At 43.6% G+C, this 18005-nt stretch overlaps 1 protein-coding gene across 2 annotated transcripts in view; it reads left to right on the forward strand.

Annotated features, from left to right (window-relative positions):
• Hpse2 (heparanase 2 (inactive)) overlaps window positions 1-17763 on the forward strand; it is a 785472-nt gene extending 767709 nt beyond the window's left edge. For both annotated transcript variants that reach the window (XM_008831949.2, XM_008831950.2), the window contains one exon: window positions 14667-17763. In XM_008831949.2, the coding sequence (XP_008830171.1) occupies window positions 14667-14832 (166 nt within the window). In that variant the 3' untranslated portion in view covers window positions 14833-17763. The remainder of the gene's footprint in view (window positions 1-14666) is intronic.
• Window positions 17764-18005: the final 242 nt, after the last annotated feature.

The following is an 18005-nucleotide window of genomic DNA, read 5'->3' on the forward strand; positions in this document are numbered from 1 at the left end:
TGTCTGTAACTCCAGTTCCAGGGGATCTGACAGCCTCTTCTGATCTCCGCGGGCATTGCATGACACAGGTGCACTTACCTACATGCGGGCAATACATGCATACACATAAAGTAAAAAGAATAAATAAAATATTTTTTTTTAAAATATAATGCTATTTTATCTCTGGCTTTAGAGCTTGTCTACTGTGCAAGTCTTAAGACCTGAACTGGCCACTGTTTTACCAGTTTCTTGCTAATGGTAAATGAAGAAGCAGCACGTTTGGGTTTGTGATACTAACAAACCTGGTGAAAAGAGTGCAGCCCCTGGGCCAGCACCCGCCCAGCATCTAATGTTTTCATTTGGTGCTGTTGACAGCAGTTGGTACCTGGATTGTCTGAACTGTGGTCACCAAGATATACTCCCTATTTGTATTACCTTCATGTGTTTGGGATCATTCAAATTAGCTTCTTTTAAAAATAAGCCTCTCTATGAAAGTTTTACAGTTATTAAAAGATGACTTTCTAGAGGAAATTTTTCAAAAGATGGTTATGAATAAGAAATTTCTTCTATGATGTGCCTGCCAAAAAGCCTTTCAGCTTCTGTTGGATCAGACAGCTTAGCTCCTGAGTTGGCCTCTAGGATTAGATGGCTCCAGTTTTAGGAATGGCCCTCCTTTCATGAGGCCAAAGGGTTTTTCTTGTCATTTCTATACTTGCTTTAGAAAAATTAAGCAAGGGCACTGGAGAGATGGCTCAGCGGTTAAGAGCACTGGCTGCTCTTGCAGAGGACCCTGGTTTGATTCCACATGGCAGCTAACAATTGTCCATAACTCCAGTCACAGGGGATCTGACCCCTTCTTCTGACCTCCGTGGGCATTGCATGACACGGGTGCACTGATGTACATGCAGGCAATACACTCATACGTAAAAATATAAAAATAATAAATAAAATATTCAAAAAAGAAAAATTAGCAAAACAAATCTATACCATCTTCTTTATAGCAAGTTTTCAATATATTTCCTCTTATCTCTAGTTTTCAGTCAAACTACTTCCAGATCCTTCAGCCGTTCCTCAAATGACCTAGGTTCCAGCTTGCTTGCACTGGGTTTCTGATCGCCTTGGAATCCATCAAGTTATAGGCTCTTAGCTCATAGAATTAGCTTTTCTATTTGTTTACTCAGCCAACCTTAGGAGAAGTCTGGGAAGGAGTAGGGAATGTGGGCCTCACCTCATCCACACAGTCCACTAACCTTTTTATATCTTCGCTAACTTCATAATGAAAAATGGTATTCTCAAATTATATTTTTGAGTATTTGTGAGCTTGAAAATGCTCTGTGTCTATTATTGATATATTATTTTCATGAATTTTCTGTGTCATTTGCTTATTTTCTACTGGAGTTCATTTGTTTTATTAATAGCTTGTAAGTTGGCTTTAATAGAAGTCAATTTCACCCTTTGTTGTCTATCATTATATATTGAACTATCTTTTCCAGTATGTTATTTGCTAATATTCCAAATATTTCATATTTAGGATGGTATCTTGACACAAAGTACTTGATTGTTGTCTTTTGCTTTGTGGTTTCTTCCATTTCATTTATATCATTTAAATGTGTATGTCTGTATCCTCCTGAGAACAGATGAATATGCATCACTATTCTTTCTTCTCTCTCTCTCTCTCTCTCTCTCTCTCTCTCTCTCTCTCCACTTTATTTTTCTGCACCCCCCCAGGTTCATTTGTTTAAATCCATTTTTGATATACAGTAACAGATAAGGAATTTCAATAGGTATGCTCCTCAAACTATGTGAGAGAGACTCCATTCACCCATGTCAGTCTTCAATTGTAAGTTTTAAAATATCAGGGAAAAAAGCAGATCTTTTTTTTTTTTAATAGCAAAGTTTAGAATGGAAACTTCATTTACGTGGAGGAAAAGATCCTGTTGGGGTAGATGTAGCCCTTTAGAAAGACCATTTGAAGCCCCTCAGGAGGAAAAGGTCCTATTGAAGCAAATGTAACCCTTTTGAATGGCCATTTGGAGCCCCTCAGGAGGAAAAGCAAGCTGGTTGGAAGCACAGAATGACAAGTTTGGTGCCAGGGCCTGGGGACATTTATGAGCTGGCTGTGAGTTATCAGGAAAGTGGTACTTACTCTAAACACTAATATTCAAGTTCATGCTATAGTTCAGCAACTCTGAAATGGACACCATAAAACGCAGGAATATAAACAAATATATGAGCAAAAATATTTGTAAAAGTGATTATACTTAGAGTCTGAGGTGGTCTGTTGAAAAAAGAAGGAGGCAAACCTATAACAGAATGAGCTTTGAAATCTTCAGGTAGTACAAACTCATTCGTTGACACTTAGAATCTTTGCAATTCTTTTAACCATTGTCCTGATTTTAGAGTAGTTTGTGATTCACAAAGAAATATGAGCTATAATACTAAGTAAATAATTGTTTACATATCCCTGTGATGGTACTGAATGGAATATTCTTTACCCCTTTATATTCTTCCACTGAACAAAGCTTGTCAATAAGGGAACTCTATGACACACAGGACTTGGGAGGAACCTACAAGATGTCACAAAGAACTTGCCTATCCCAAGGGAAAATATTCTCTGTGTTTTCAGAGTTTGTGACCAATGCTAACACTTCCTCTGCCTGGGTTCTTATTTCACCATTGAAGCACTGCCCACATACGTCCCTGGTACCTACTGAAGGGCGTATTCATCTCTCCCCTGTTCAAGTCGGGGGAGAGGAGGTGCTAAATGGAGCAGTTGTCTTGAAATGGCAGAAATGTTCACTTTAATCTATTCACCAAAATAGTTCCTTTGAAAAAATCTATGTCTTTCTTCTGAGTTTAAAAACCAAAAAGCGTGGCCTCCTGACATGGTACTGCAAAAGAATAAAGAAAGCACTTTTTATTTACAACAAACTCAGAATGCAATAGTCAGAAAGTTATTTGACTTCCTTTCACTCCCAGCTGCAAACATTTCTACCCCTTCTTACACGAAGGCTGCTTGACTTTGGCTGCATTTTGAATAACCTGTGAGCTTTAAAACCCCAGTGCCCATGCCACACCCCAGACCAATTAAACCAAAATCTCTGGGCTGAGACTCAGGCACCAGTGATTCTTAAAGCTCCCTAGGTGATTCAAATATTTGGCCAAAGTTGGGACCACTACCCTTCTATAAACTCTGGAACACAAGTCCCAGTTTGTTTACATCTTTGATTTGCCCCCAAATTTTATTCTTCATCCAGGCCCCAAGCCATTTTGACAAAGGTGTGAATTTGCTGTGCCATGAGCCCCTGGGAGTCTCCCACGACTGAGCAGAAGGATGCGCACTGGCCTCTCAAAGCTACATTGTTTGTTTTGTTTTAAATCTCAGATTAGTAATGTGCCGATTAGAGGATTATAAAATGAGTTTGTATTTTACAATGACTTGACATCTTAAACCAAGATGTTTGGGAATTCACGATTTTCACTATTCTTTTCTGAGAGTTTTCCTTTTGTGTTTAGCTCCAGAATATATTTTCTCCCAGCTCGCTCCCAGCAGCTGCAAACCCCCTGCATAGCTGTGCATCATGGCTGCAGTCTCCTGTCCCCACCCCCACTCACTTGGGGATCTTCTTTTCAAGCAAGGATTTCCATTCTGTCCCAGTAACCCAGACTGAGCCTGTTATTGTACAGCCAGCATCTCTCTGAACAGTTGATTCATAGGGGCGGGAAAGCTAAATATGTAGGCAGTTCTCGTGGACTGAGAAGAAACAGCCCTTGTCTTCTTTGTAGTTTGCTGACAGAAAGGTGTAAGCCTCGAGGAAGTAAACAGCTCCACTTCAGTTCATTCCTATGGCTAGACCTGGGTCCTGAATCCATGTTTCTAGGCATCAAGAGGTCAGGGCAAGAGGAGGCTCATTCCGCTTAAGTGACCTGTACCCCAAACTGCAGACCAGCTGCCAAACACCAGCAGTCACTTTGAAGGCTACCTCTTCCCTGCTTATTTCCACAAGAATGACTTGGAGTTAGTATACACATTGCCCTTTGACATCTGTGGACTCTGGAACAGGGGCTAGGTCACATGGGGCATCATATTCTTTTACTGTTGAGAGTCATGCAGAGCAAATGATGTTATAGGAAGCATTGTCAAGCGCCAATAAAACTGAGATATTCATCTACTTGCTTTAACAGATTTCAGTAAGTATCCAGGGAGGCATGACCATAAAGTATTCGGCCTTGTTTGAGGTGTGGCTTATAGACTATCTCATACTTACATTTGAAAAGCTTCTCTGTACAAGGCACATGTCTGCCTTCTTACCTGACTCCCTTCACCCCACCTGCACTCTGCTCTAAAGGGAATACTTCTAGTCTCACACTGCCTCTTCCTGGTTCACACAGGTAGGGCTGGGAAAGCTGGGCCTTCCCCACAAAGGATGCATTCATTAACTCTAAGACAAAACAGAATACTGAATAAATACAGGAGCCTGGGAGTGTGGGGAAAGGAGACAGGATTTGGGATTTGGAAAACTCTCAAGGTTGAGGGTCACTGTGCAGAACTGGAAAGATAAGTCATGCTTCTAGGAAACAGTTGCTGTAGGGGAGGCCATTGAGGCCACAGGATAAACTTACAGAGGTCTGGAAGTACAAAAGTTCAAGGCTCATTTTTGTTTTGGAGGTGGCAAATCCTCTCACATAGGACTGGAATATAGGATGCCTGTTTGGGGGAGGAAGGCCACAAAGATACTCTGGGGCCAGACCACAGAAGACCTTGAAACCCAAGCTAAATTTGATTTTCCTTCTATTTGTGTTTTTTTTTTTTTTTTTTTTATTTTTTTAATTTTATGTGTATGGGTATATTGCCTGCATGTAGGCAAGTGCACCCGTGTTGTGCAATGCCCGCGGAAGTCAGAAGAGGCTGTCAGATCCCCTGGGGCCTGGTATAATGTGTTTATTGTGGAGTGTTTGGCCACACATCTGCATGTTTTAGTGTCTTCTGGTTCAGTGGGCAAATACTGTGTTATAATCGACTTTGTGCATCACAAAGAACTGTGGGAACGTGAGTAATACCCCTTAAACACCACTGGTCGATCACGGCACCAGTTCTTTAAAACGGGCGGACATAGTTAGCCACATAGTAGTCTTCATAGTTTCTATAGCTGGTTCCTATTGTGTCTTGTGGTTTGAGTGTGATATGCCTATGACATGGAGTTTCAGGATGGTTGCAGAATCAAATTTTCTTCCCAAACTGCCCCGAGATGAGTCCCTCATCTGTTGAAAGTTAGCAACATCAGTGTAAAGCCAAGTTCCTTCACTGGGCTCTCATCTTGTCTGCCCAGTGTACTAAGTTATTTCAAGGCATTAGAAGCACATGGTAGACTCAATCCCATCATGGCTTGGACCATTATTACACAGCTTTGAATGGAACTCAGATCAAATCATGACCCCCAAACCCAACTACAAGGCAGGAAAGCCATCTCTAATAAAGTACCTGTAATAACCACCTTGTGCCTCACAAAAAGAGTCCTAGTGTGTGCTCTGGGGGAACATTAGATAAAAACTAGAGGGAAAGGAACAGGGGCTTTCTTCCTGTCTTTCCTCATCTCATGTCTCCTCTCTGGAATGGGGGGCAGGGGAGGTGATGTCCAGCCAGCCACACTGGAATGCCTGGAGAAGCGGACTAAATGGAACTCAGGTATTCATTGAACTACTGTGGTAGGTAGGCAGCTAAGGACTATTGAAAATGAGAAAATGATGGCGTCAGTGTAGCAGACAAAACAATTCCAGTACATAAATAAAATAAAGCTGAAAGAGACTGCTAAAAGGAGGTGCAGATGAGGTAATGTGCCCCTCTTCCCTTCAATGGGCTGTCAGACCCCAGGGAGGAGGTGACAGCTGACCCGGGCCTGGAGGAAAGCCAGACTTTGGGTGAATTCTGCCAGATTCCAGATAAGGTCAAAAGCTCAGGAAAGCACTGGGACACCATTGAAAGGAGTGGTCTTCCCCATGACCCTTGAATGAAAGCGCCCCAGAGGATCCTGAGCCTTTGCCCCATCAGTGGCAATCCTGAGCGGCCCTCCTCGGGGTGGTGGCGATTGTTCCGACCTTTTAAAAAGGAACTTCCTCTCTAAGTTGCCCCAGATGCTCAGCCTCTCCTGGAGAGGAAGGGGAGCAAACCCCATCTGTCCTGAAACCTGGCAGGCCCCTCAGGGCTCTAACCTGGCCCTGACCTGTAGGAGGGCAGGGCAGCTGCACACATCAGTTTCCCAGCCCAGGACGTAGCGCGGCCTCGGGGCCCACAAAGCACAAACAGGTGCGGCCGAGGGACTGCGGGGGACCCGGAACCCGAGAGAGCCCGGCGCTGACGCCGCAGACTCCACACCTGCGGCAGGATCCCCCTCGGCACACTGACTGGGAAGCCAGCGCCCGGCAGGAATTGCAGCCCTGCTTTGCACGTTTCCTTAATATTAGGCCCCCCTCCGGGCGGGCCCCTGCCAAGGGGACCGCAGTGCAGTTTTGGTCGGGGTTTGATTGATATTTCGATTTGTTCTTTTGAGACGCCAAGCCCTGGGCAACCTCCCGGCCTCTGGGAACTGGAGTGAGAACGGCAGGGACAGGGGACAGCTTCCTGGGAGCGGCCACAAGGCTGGCTCTCCCCTCTGTTGTATAGGACAAGAGTGACCTCTAGTGGCACATAGGAAAGCGAAAGGACCTGGAGTCCAGCTAGCCAGAGCACCTGTTAGGAGCAGGGAGTGCAGGGGTTACTCATTCTGTCTCCTCTTCCCTTTCCCTCCCTCTTGCCCTCTCTAGCTGATACCCTATCCAGACCTACACATCTAATGTTTGCAGTCTGGACCCAAGTTCAGTTTATCAACTTCTAGTCTATTGCTGTTTCCTTCTAAGCTGCAGTTCTTCTACCTACATATTTATACTTAATATTTAGTATTCTGACCACCTGTTGTGTGAGTGGGTGGGTAAGAAGAAAATGAAGAATGAGACAGTCACAGGCTCTCCTGCCTAGGAAGAGGACAAACAGTCACAATTCTATGATGCATGCTGAAGCCCAAGTAGTACTGGGTGTGGTGGGAGCACTTTGGAGGAGCACTTAGACCTGACCTGAAGAATAAGTAAGAGATAATCAAGAAAAAGAAGCTCAAGGTCTGGGGAGATGGCTCAGTGGCTAAGAGCAGGTGCTGTTCTTGCAGAGGGCCCAACTTTGGTTCCCAGCATCCATGTCGGACAGCTCACAACTGCCTGTAATTCCAGCTCTGACCCTTGGGCCCCTGGGAACTATATGCCCTCTTCCCCAGGCACCTGCATTAATATTTACATACCCCACACAGATACAGACACAGACACATTCACACACACACATACACATAATTAAAAATAAAAGTAAATCTTTTTAAATTTTCTATTTTATTTTGCGTGTGTGAGTATTATGCCTGTATGTAAGTGCATCCATATTGTGCACTGTCCCAGGGGAGGCCAGAAAAGGGGGTTGGGGGGTTGGATCACCGGGAACTGGAGTTACAGATCATTATTAGCTGCCATGTGGGTGCTGGGACTTGAACCTGGGTCTTCTGCAAGAGCAGCCAGTATTCTTAACCACTGAGCCATCTCTCCAGCCCCAAATCATTTTTTTTTTAAGGAAAAGAAGCTGGGACACAGTGGAGAGGGTATGAAGAGAGTTTCAGGCAAAAGAAAGAGCAAAGACAGAAGTCTGAGATTAGGAAGTCTCACTGGAGAAAGTGCAGAGTGAAAGGAAGTGGTAGAGGGTAAAAGTTAGACCAAGCCTCTAAGGAGCTAGAGAAGTCGATCAAAGGGCCTGCTTATGGGGACCTTGAAGGGTGTTCTAAGAAGCACTGAGCATTTAGACAGGTGAATGTCTTGCTCAGATTTCTGTTTGTTCAGGACCATTCTAAATTAGGCATTGAACTTTGCCTTAGGCTAGTTGTTAGATATGGATGGTCTGGTTAACAAATGGCCAAGATGAAGGGGAGCTAGGGTTCATCTGATCTGTCACCCCTCCTCTGGAGAAACCTAGACTCAGAGAAAGCAAATAAGTAGGCTGAAGTCAAGCTCGTTTTCTTTACTTCCCATCAAGGACCCCAAATATGCCAGTCTAAACCAGAAAGCAGCTCCCAAGGATGCTCCTGATAAACAGAACCCCACAAAATGTACATGAGCGCGCGCGCACACACACACACACACACACACACACACACACACACACACACACACACCCACACAATCGTCTCCAAGACTGTAAAAGTATGTGCAGATGAGACTTTCTTCCCTGAGACCTGAGAAAAGTTGAGCCCCTGCTTAAATATTGAGATCCATGATAAGACACAAAAACCAGACATCGGAGACAAGTAAGGGGAAGAGTGACCCAGCCAAGAAGCTCCCATGGAGACCTGGAGGGCAGAGGACTTGACTCTGAATTGACACATTGAATCCCACTTCAATTAACATGCAAAACTGAGAAAACAAGTTTAGAAATTGGAAAGTAACTCAAACTTTGTCAAAACAAATGGTGATAAAATGCAGTTGTCCTAATATTTGGATAATTTAGATACCCTCAGCAATTCAGGGAAACTAGGAACTTAAGAGAAATAGTTTAGACTCGGCTGGATCATTTAGCATTTGTTTGGAAAGTCATGATCCAGTAAGGAGATACTGGTATATGATGAAAATGTGCTAAGAAAGATTTTCAAAGAAAGAAACATGACCTTGGTAAGTGCCACCGGGATTTGAACAAACATGAAACAGTGGAAAGAGGTGGTCAAGAGGCCAGAATCCAAGACCTGGTTTAGCCACTTATTAGCTCTACGACCTTGTATAGGCCACTTAACCTCTCTGACCTTTTCTCAAAAGTGAAGTTACAAAAATAACAATGCCTTGAATGTCTCACAGGGTCTTTTTCTTCTAATGTATATTTTATTGAATTTTTGTGCATTTCATACTATACATCTTAACCATAATTAGACGTCTTCCCCACCTGTACCCCCCATAGCCCACCCACAGGATTTCATGCATTCTGTCTTATATATTAAGGCCGATTGAGTCAAGTTTGCATACCCAGATGTCCTTTGGTGTCACTTCATGCACTGGAGCCTGGTCAGCCTATCTAGCGTCACTTTCTTAAAGAAGATCGACTCTCCCTCAACCAGTGATCAGTTGCCAGTAGTTCCTCAGCTATGATTGGGGCCTCCTGCCCAGTTCCCCAGCTCTATGCTGGTTCTCACAGGGTCTTAGCAATTGTGTGGCAGCAGAGGCCAGGTAAGACTACAGTTAAGGTAATCCATGCAAATCTCAGGCCTGTCATTTACTGGCTGTGTGACTCTAGTAAGTTTTAGACCGTCTAAACTTTAATTTGCTCAAGTGTACTATAAGGATGCTGAACCTCTGGATTGAATGAAACAGGAAAAATAAGTCCTAGGACTGTGCCTTTCACATGCAAGTGCTCCATACTCAGTGATTTTTTTTAACAACTGATGTGATTATAAACTTACAAAATTGTTCAGTGTATATAAATGAGAGATAGGATTTTATTAGGATGATATGATTTCACTGGGTAGTGAATATTGAAAGAAAAACCTAAGCAGGAAGAGTGGACTGGAGGTGGTAAAGTGTGTTGTCCATCCTTAAATGAAGGGATTTGCAGATAAAGATGTGCGAGAACTCAAGGTTTCACAAAACCTTACTCACAAAATTAACTCATGTCAGCTTAGCTAAGAGATGGTCATATAGATCTTTTTGTAAGGATGGAAAACACTAGCAATGATCAATGGCCTCCTGTCAGGTGGGAATAAGGTGTCTGGTGAGTGACTGTGAGAATCAGGCATAATTCAGATCTTATCTAACATCTCCACTGAGAGCCAGAGTAATTGGTAGTTAATGGAACCTGTAAAGACACTGCAAACCTCCTGGGAGCCCTCTCTAGATCTGGAGAAAACCATCCAAGGAAGTCTAGAAATGATACAAAGAGCCTCAAAAACCATTTACTTCAAAAGTGTTTACTCCCTGCTCTGTGCCTTTGAGCACTGACAGGTTTCCTAGCTCAGGGAGGGACAGAACAAGTAAATCACTACAGCACAGTGAAAGGACGGCCAAGGTCATAGGTCAGTTTGGAAGCTAGGAGAGCTCAGGGTGGGGCTCCTAATCCAACCCAGGGGTCAGAGAAGGTTGCCCAGAGCATGTAGCACCTGAGCAGACTTCAGGAGCTCAGCAGCTAATTTGACACAGAGTTTGAGGAAGCAGTTTTGAATTGGACTATGTGGCCTGAAGTTCCTGTGGAGTTGCTAAGTGGAGTTACATAAGTCCAGAAGAAAGACCTGGGGTACAGATATGTCTTTGGGAGCCATCATCAAGTCATAGGTGTGGATAACAGCACCAAGAAAGAAACACATAGCATGAGACGAGTCCAGGGACAAGGACAAAGAGGGGGGAAACTCCTGCATAGAAAGGCAAGTAAGAGGGGTGCTTCCCAGTTGACGGGAAACAACATCCAGTGATGGGGAAGAACCTAGAGAGAGGGAAAAAACATAGTAGGGGCCAAGGGGAGAGAAAGTTTGCAGAAAGGAGGCATTGAAAGCTCAGTTCCACAGGACCATTAGGACCAAAGATGTGTCTGTCCGTACAGACAATGAACACTGTAACGACAAAAACACCATCTCTTGCTTACCTGGGTCTCTGTGCTTGCAAAGCACTTTCATACTTTGTAGTTCATTTCACTCACACCCCAGCCTATGGGACATTCTTACAGGTACAGAAGCTTCAGGGCAGTAGATTAAGGGATGTGTTAAAGCCATCTAGTAAATTAGTGAACAGGCTCCTAGAATTAGAGATTTCAGTCCAGAGCTTGGCCATGCTGCCTGGTTCTTCCTTTATCCCACAGTGAGCCACCAATGAAGAGATTGGAGGCGACCTGTTCCAGAACAGCTTCTTGTCGTTGGCATAGGTTTTTAAATATTTTCATTAATCTCTGAGAATTTTGTAGAATGTATTTTTACAATATTTACCCCTCCTACCCCAGCTCCTCCCAGATCCATCTCCGGCTCCCTACCCAACCAACTTCATGTCCACTGATTTTTTTAAAACCCATCAAGTCAAATTTGTGTTGTCCAAATACTCTTCAGGGCAGGGCACTGGAGCATAGTTAACTCACTAGGGAACCCACCCTTAAAGAAAATTGATTCTCCCTCTCCCAGCATCTATCACATGCCAATAGCTCCTCAGTGAAGGGTGAGATTTCAGGCACACCTCCCCCACCATGCTGGGGTTTTTGTCTGGCTTGAGCTTGTGCAGGGCTTGTGTGTGCTGTCACAACCACTGTGAGTTCATATGTGCAACTGCCTGTTATGTACAGAAAACACCGTTCTGTTGTAATCATTCACCGCCTCTGGGGGGAGGTGATATTGATATCCCATTTAGGGCTGAGTACTCCACAGTCTTATTCTCTGCACCTTGACCAGTTATGGGTCTCTGTGTTAATAACCATCTACTGCAAGAAACTCCTCTGATGAATCTTGAGAGCTGCACTAATCTATGGGTATATCAATAAATCATTAGGAATCTGTTTAATACTATGTTCATTTAACAGAATAATAGTAATAAGTTCTTCCCTACAACCTGTGATCTGTTAGCCACAGATTCTTGGCCCAGATAACAGTGCCAGGCATGGGTTACTTTTTGTGGAGTGGACCAATCAGAAAGTATTTGGTTTATCCCATAACATTAGTGCCACCATTGCACCAATGGGTATATCTTGCTAGGCCAGTAGCTCTTGGAGGTCACAGCTGGGTAAGTTTTACAATTACTTTTCTCCTCTGGCAGCATACATAGCACCTTCTACACTATCAAAGCTAGCCAGTAGGGATGAAGCTTCAAAGTCAGTGTCAGCTTGACTTGTCCAATCTGTGACTAAAGTATGTCATATCTTCAGCAATAGGGTCTGATAATAGACCCTATTGACCCTAAATCAATGGCAATAGCTGGTCCTGTTTAGGGGGGTCTATAGGACCCCACTGGCTAACAGTTCCAAAAGAGGGAGTCTGTTCCCAGTACTGAGCTTTTTATTTGCTAGTCTCCGGTATCTAGTAGGGTCCTTGTCATCCCTTCCCCACCCTGTTATAGGGTAACTCCATTTAAACCCTTTTTATATGTATAGGTGTATATGTTAGGAAGCTTCCACAGTAGCAGGTTTCCATATGACCTTTTCACAAGGCCTTCAGTGCTAGTTATCCCTCCCCACACTCCTTCCACTCTGATGCTCTCCCATCCCCCACCATATCCAACCCTTCCTGTTCCATTATTCCCCTTTACCCCACTATATCACTGTGTTCTATCTTCCCTTCCTTTAAAGACCCCTTACTAGTTTCCTGACCTCTTTGGATATTCCAAATGAAACACATACATCTAAAGATCCAAAACTAGCATCCACATACGTGAGGAAACGTGCATCATTTGTCTTTCTGGGTCTTTGTTGCCTCACTCAGGATGATTGTTTCCAGTTCCATCCATTTACCTGTGAATCTCAGTATTCATTTTTATTAACATTTAAATAATATCCTATTTTGTACATGCACCACATTTTCATTATCCATTCATCAGTTGTTTCCATTTCCTGCCTATCATGAATAGAGCAGCAGTGAACATGGATGAGCATGTATCTCTGTAGTAGGATATAGAGTCCTTGGGATATGTGCCCAAGAGTGATATAGCTGGATCATGTGGTGGATCAATTTTTAGCTTTCTTACGCACCTCCACATTGATTTCCATGATGACTGTACCAGTTTGCACTCCCACCAGCAGTGAATAAGTGTCCTGCTTTTCCCATAGCCACGCAAGCATTTTTTTTTGTCATTTGAGGTTTCTAAGATAAAAAATGGCTAAGACAAGCCATTATGACCAAAAGATGAGATTTCAAAGTAGTTTTAATTTGCATTTCCCTGGAAGCTAAGGATGTTGAACATATTTTTAAATATTTCTCAGCCATCTGCATTTTATCTTTTGAGAACTCTGTTTAGTTCCCTGCTCCAATGTTTAATGGGGTTTTTTGTTTTCTTATTTATTTCAGCAAAGACTTTTAAAGTGTTGCTCATCACACTCTGTTTTGCACTTCCCAGAATCCAAAGGCATCAGTACTCTGGAAACATCTGAATCTAAAGGTCATTGCCTAATTCCTTGCACCTAATTCTACATAGAAGAGAGACCACTGACAGTTTGCAAGCAGAGGAGTGATACACATTTAAGTGTGCTTTAGAAAGGTTAATTAGTATTACTGAACTCACATTTGACTGTGCTTATGCCTGGTTATTGGATACTCACATTTTCTGAAATAAAATAATGAAGATAATGTTATGAAAATATAACTTGTCTGAGGCTTCTTTTGCATCTGAACTCTGCACTTCACATGGCCTGGTACTCCAAAAAGCAGGCTCTTTGCCACTGAGGACACAAACGCTTCCTGACATTTAGAATCAAAAGCTTCTTGCATATTTGATGAAGTCAATACTGACCTTCAGATCTCAATTCCCTGAACCACACACAATCCAGAGGCAGGCCTAACTGTTCATCTAGGAGTCTCCTGCCTGCTCATTCACCCCTCAGTCATTCCAGCAAGAAGAGGAGGGCTACTCCCTCTAGCCTGACAAAGCTGGACCCAGCCCAAATCTACCCATGTGGGACCAGGCCTGGAGCTCTTCTCTGCCTCCTTTTCCATTAGAAGCAATTTACAGCACATTTGTGTATGTGAATTCACTGTTCTATCTGGCATGGATCTGATTATCTCTCTCTAAACTTGTCTCTCATTTGTAGCACAGAACACTAAATAAAGGTCTCTCTGTCACTCTGTAACAGCTTAGTCTACATGTAACTCAAATGACATCACTGTAATATCATCACAAAAGGAGATTGGGCAAGGCCCAAAGGTAGTCATCACTGTGATGTTGATTTTCTAAAGGTGGCTCACAACCTCATTTCCAGCTGATGGTATGACTCTGGTCCTTTCTACTGACCCATAAAATGAGCTTCCATCTGGGAAATTACTGGGATTCTGTACCATAGGCCAGTGGTGGCTAGCATTTCCCTCCCGCCCAGCCCAAGTTGAGATGTTTCTTTTTTCTAAGTTTGCTATGGATGTGGTCCCATTTCTCTAAGCTGAAAATGTGTTAGTTACACAAAAAGAATAAAACCAAGAAGGATGGGTGAATTGTGATCTTGGAATCCTACTTCACCACCTATTTCGTTATGTCACTAAAATGGAAACATCTATTAAATATTAAATATGAAACTCAAACTTGAAAAATGGACTTGTGGGCTGCAGAGCTGGCTCAGCACTTAAGAGCACTGGTTGCTCTTGCAGAAGACTCGGGTTTAAATTCCAACACCCATATGGCTGCTAATAACTATCTGTAACTCCAGTTCCAGCGGATCCGACGACCTCTTCTGTCCCCTGCAGGCATTGCACGACACGGGTGCACTTGCATATATGCAGACAATACACACATACACATAAAAATAATAAATAAGTTTTTAAAAAGAAAAATGGACTTGTTAGATATGTCTTTGTCACTTTCAGAGTAACCATAAAGAAGTTGTACTATGCCAATTCTCTTACCTGTCTAGTAAATGAATGAAAGATGCAAATAAGGTGATACTGAGTCCCATACTGTTTTCCCTGCTGTAGGTCAGTGCAGCTGAATGGCCAGCCCTTAGTGATGGTGGACGACGGAACCCTTCCAGAACTGAAGCCCCGCCCCCTGCGGGCCGGCCGGACGTTGGTCATCCCTCCAGTCACCATGGGCTTTTATGTGGTCAAGAATGTCAATGCTTTGGCCTGCCGTTACCGATAAACCACCCTTCATTCACAAGCTGCTGGTGGGCCTGCTGGACTGCTTTCTTCTCTTCTACCCTAATAGTACCCTTATTTTTCAGACATCTTAGCAACCAGCCTCTGCTCTCCGTCCTGCTGGAGTCAACATAGACTTGCTCTCCAAAGAGACTAAATGTTGTAGTGTGAGCTTAGCCTAGGTAGACCGCATCTGTCCCTAAGGAAAATGTAGACAGCCTGTGTTCCCATGCAAAGATAAAGGTATATGTCCATTTACGTACACCAGAAAAACAGGCTGACAGCACATTTTCAGAGCAAATGTTTTCAAACAGCTCCCCATGATCCTGTTCACACAGCAGGGTAACTACAAGCCCCAAGCCTTAGCCTGTTGCTGCTGCCCTCAACAGAAGATGGGGAAGGAAAAGGCTGGGGGGACCTGCAAGATTCTAATTATCTTCTAACTCTCTCTCCTTGTCTGTTTCCTGCTGCTGCCTTGGGTTTCCTGACACTTCTCTTCCCATAGGGGAACAAATGGGTGAGTCAGCTCTGGCCTGCTGGGTGAGCTGTTTATATAATTTCCTGGCTGATGTATGAGTATGTGCATCTGGGTTTCTGACAGTGGCATCCATCACTGGCTATTCCTCTGGGAAGCGGGTGCTTCAAAAGTAGAATTACAATCATTCTCCAGATTTCGTAAGGCTCTATTCCTCTGTGAATCAAGATTCCCTGAGGCTTGGAATGGGAGTCAGGTAACAATATTCATTGAGTGGAGAGCAATGTATTAGGCACCACAAAAAGCAATCATCATCCTTCATGTGGCCAGAAGAGAGAGAGTTTTAGTAGAAAGAGCACATGGCAACATCAAGTGTACACGCATAGACACACACACACACACACACACACACACACACACACACCAAAGCAATTAGACCTGGCCCCTAAACTGAGAGGATTTCAAAGATTCAAGACTGAAGCCCTTGGTTTTTTGATTGACCAAAAGCCATTTAAAAGGTGTGAGTTAAAGCCACTGTAAATGAGACTGAACCTACCCCTTCTGCCTCTTCCCATGTAGCTGAATCTCTCAGTGGTATTTACTAGGCAGAGACCCCATCTGGTCATTAAAGATGACCAGATCTATCCTACCCCAGCCCAGTTTACTTGAGCATAGAACAAAGCTTTCAGTTAGTCAGTTTGAAGAATGAGAAATCAGTCTGATGGCAAACTTTAGAATGGTAGGTAGGAGGCATCTGAGTTGGGCAGGCACAAGGAGGAGTGATTTAAAGGTTATGACAGGGACCTTTATATAGGTGGGTCTTGGCAAACAAGCTGCAATGACTTTCTGTGGATGTGATTGTCCTTGGGATAAATGACATGAATTCTTAGGGAGGAGACAGATACTTGACACTATCCTGAGTGCCAGAAAAGCCAATGACACAAGGACAAGCCTCGGGCAGGAGTTCAAGGTAACTGAAGACACCAGCAGGGACTTAACTTAGATACCTGAAGTGTAAGTATTTGGGCTAAGTCTGCAAAGTAAAAAACAAGAGGAGGTTTAGACAAACAAGGTGGCAAAGGATTCTGTTTGGTGAATTGGGAATTTGGAAGTGGGAAGGCACCTGTCCAATTCAATGTATAAGGAAGATGGTGGAGTCAGGTTTTGATGTGCTTATTGTCAGGTACAGGAAGAGGAGCATCCATAGTGGACCAGAGCAAACAGGGTGGGAGAGATTGAGGACAGGCTGGACCCACCAATGATCAGCATAGAAGCATCTGGACAGAAAAGAGCTTACCCAACAAGGTAGACTGCTTGCCCAACAAGGCTCCCAGGGGGCATCCTTTCTCAGGAACCAGGTGCTTCCCATGGAAGCTTCAGCTCTGAAAGGGAAGTCCTCAGACTGGAGGTAGGAGGGAAGGGAAGGGAAGGAAGAGACAGGTGGGCAAGTCAAAGCCAGGAAGAGCATGAAAAAGAGAAAAGAGACAAATAGATAGTTTTTCCTTGAACACATATAAAAATCTCTTCTGAATACCAGTCAGGGAGCAGCTGCAGGGTTTCCTGACAGTAGCAAAGTAACCAGAGGCCCCTAATGGGCAGACCCTTGGCTAGATTGCTTTGCATGTATAGAGGTCCTACAATGAAGTTACTGTAGTCATCCTGATGTTCCTATGAGGCATGGAGAGGGTCCTCCCTTGCCCAGGGTCACCCAGTGTAATTTGAGGAATAATCCAGAACCTTCCCACTTAACCATCAAGCTCAGTGGCTTTTCATGTCATAAACTACCCAGGGCTTTCCCTCCTGTTAAGGCTCTGCTCACTCAGTATAGCCAGGACTTTCAGAGCCCCATCCAAACACACTTTCTGTAAATAAGTGTTGATTCTTCACTAAGCCTTGCAGAATGTAGGTAATTTCTGCTGCTTTTGTCTTTCTCTGTGTATTAAATGCTGCACCCAAGAGGCTGAAGTTTTGTTTGTTTTTTAGCTAATAAAAAGGGAAGAGGGAAGCACTGAAATTTATCTTCGGAGTCTTGCAGTTCTATCTTCACAACTACCTCATGGAAGAAGTATTTGCATTACTCAGAGGACACCAAGACACTCACCATAACATCACACTCCATAGCAATTTTAGCACAGTGCATTTGTCTTGATGCCCATAGGGGAGGGGGTGGAAGGAACAGTTATTAAACCAGTGGGGGCCGCTCTTTATAGGAATTGTCTTTCACATCCACCCACAAAGAGAGCCTGTGGTAAACAGAGCATCAGAACCCACAGCAGGGGAGCAGTTGACTCTGCTGGAAAAATAAAGAGCAAAAAGCTCCTCCACCAGCTTCCCTGGGTCAGTTTTCCTTCATCATGTAAGACACAGCAGAGATCATGGGAGACATAAGATCCCTTCATTTTAAATCAAAGAATGGCCTTGTGGAAATGCTTAGTGAAAGAGTAATCATGCATAATGAGAAGTCTGGGCCTTTTGTTGAGATGGGTTTCTGCTCCTCTTGCCTCTGGGAATGATTTTCTTTCTCATTTCTTATCACAAAGCCTCAGAATAAATTCCCATTGTTATTTGAAGAGAAAGTCCCCATTTTTCTAATGCCCTGAAAAGAAAATCTGCCACTGTGGAATATTAGCATTATCTCTAGTTAGAGAAAAGCTTGAAAATATCAGACTCAACAACTGTGAGACTAAATCCCAGAACCAGGA

The sequence above is a fragment of the Nannospalax galili genome, unplaced genomic scaffold (genome assembly GCF_000622305.1).
Source record: "Nannospalax galili isolate Female #2095 unplaced genomic scaffold, S.galili_v1.0 scaffold875, whole genome shotgun sequence".
NCBI classification, from domain to species: Eukaryota; Metazoa; Chordata; class Mammalia; order Rodentia; family Spalacidae; genus Nannospalax; species Nannospalax galili.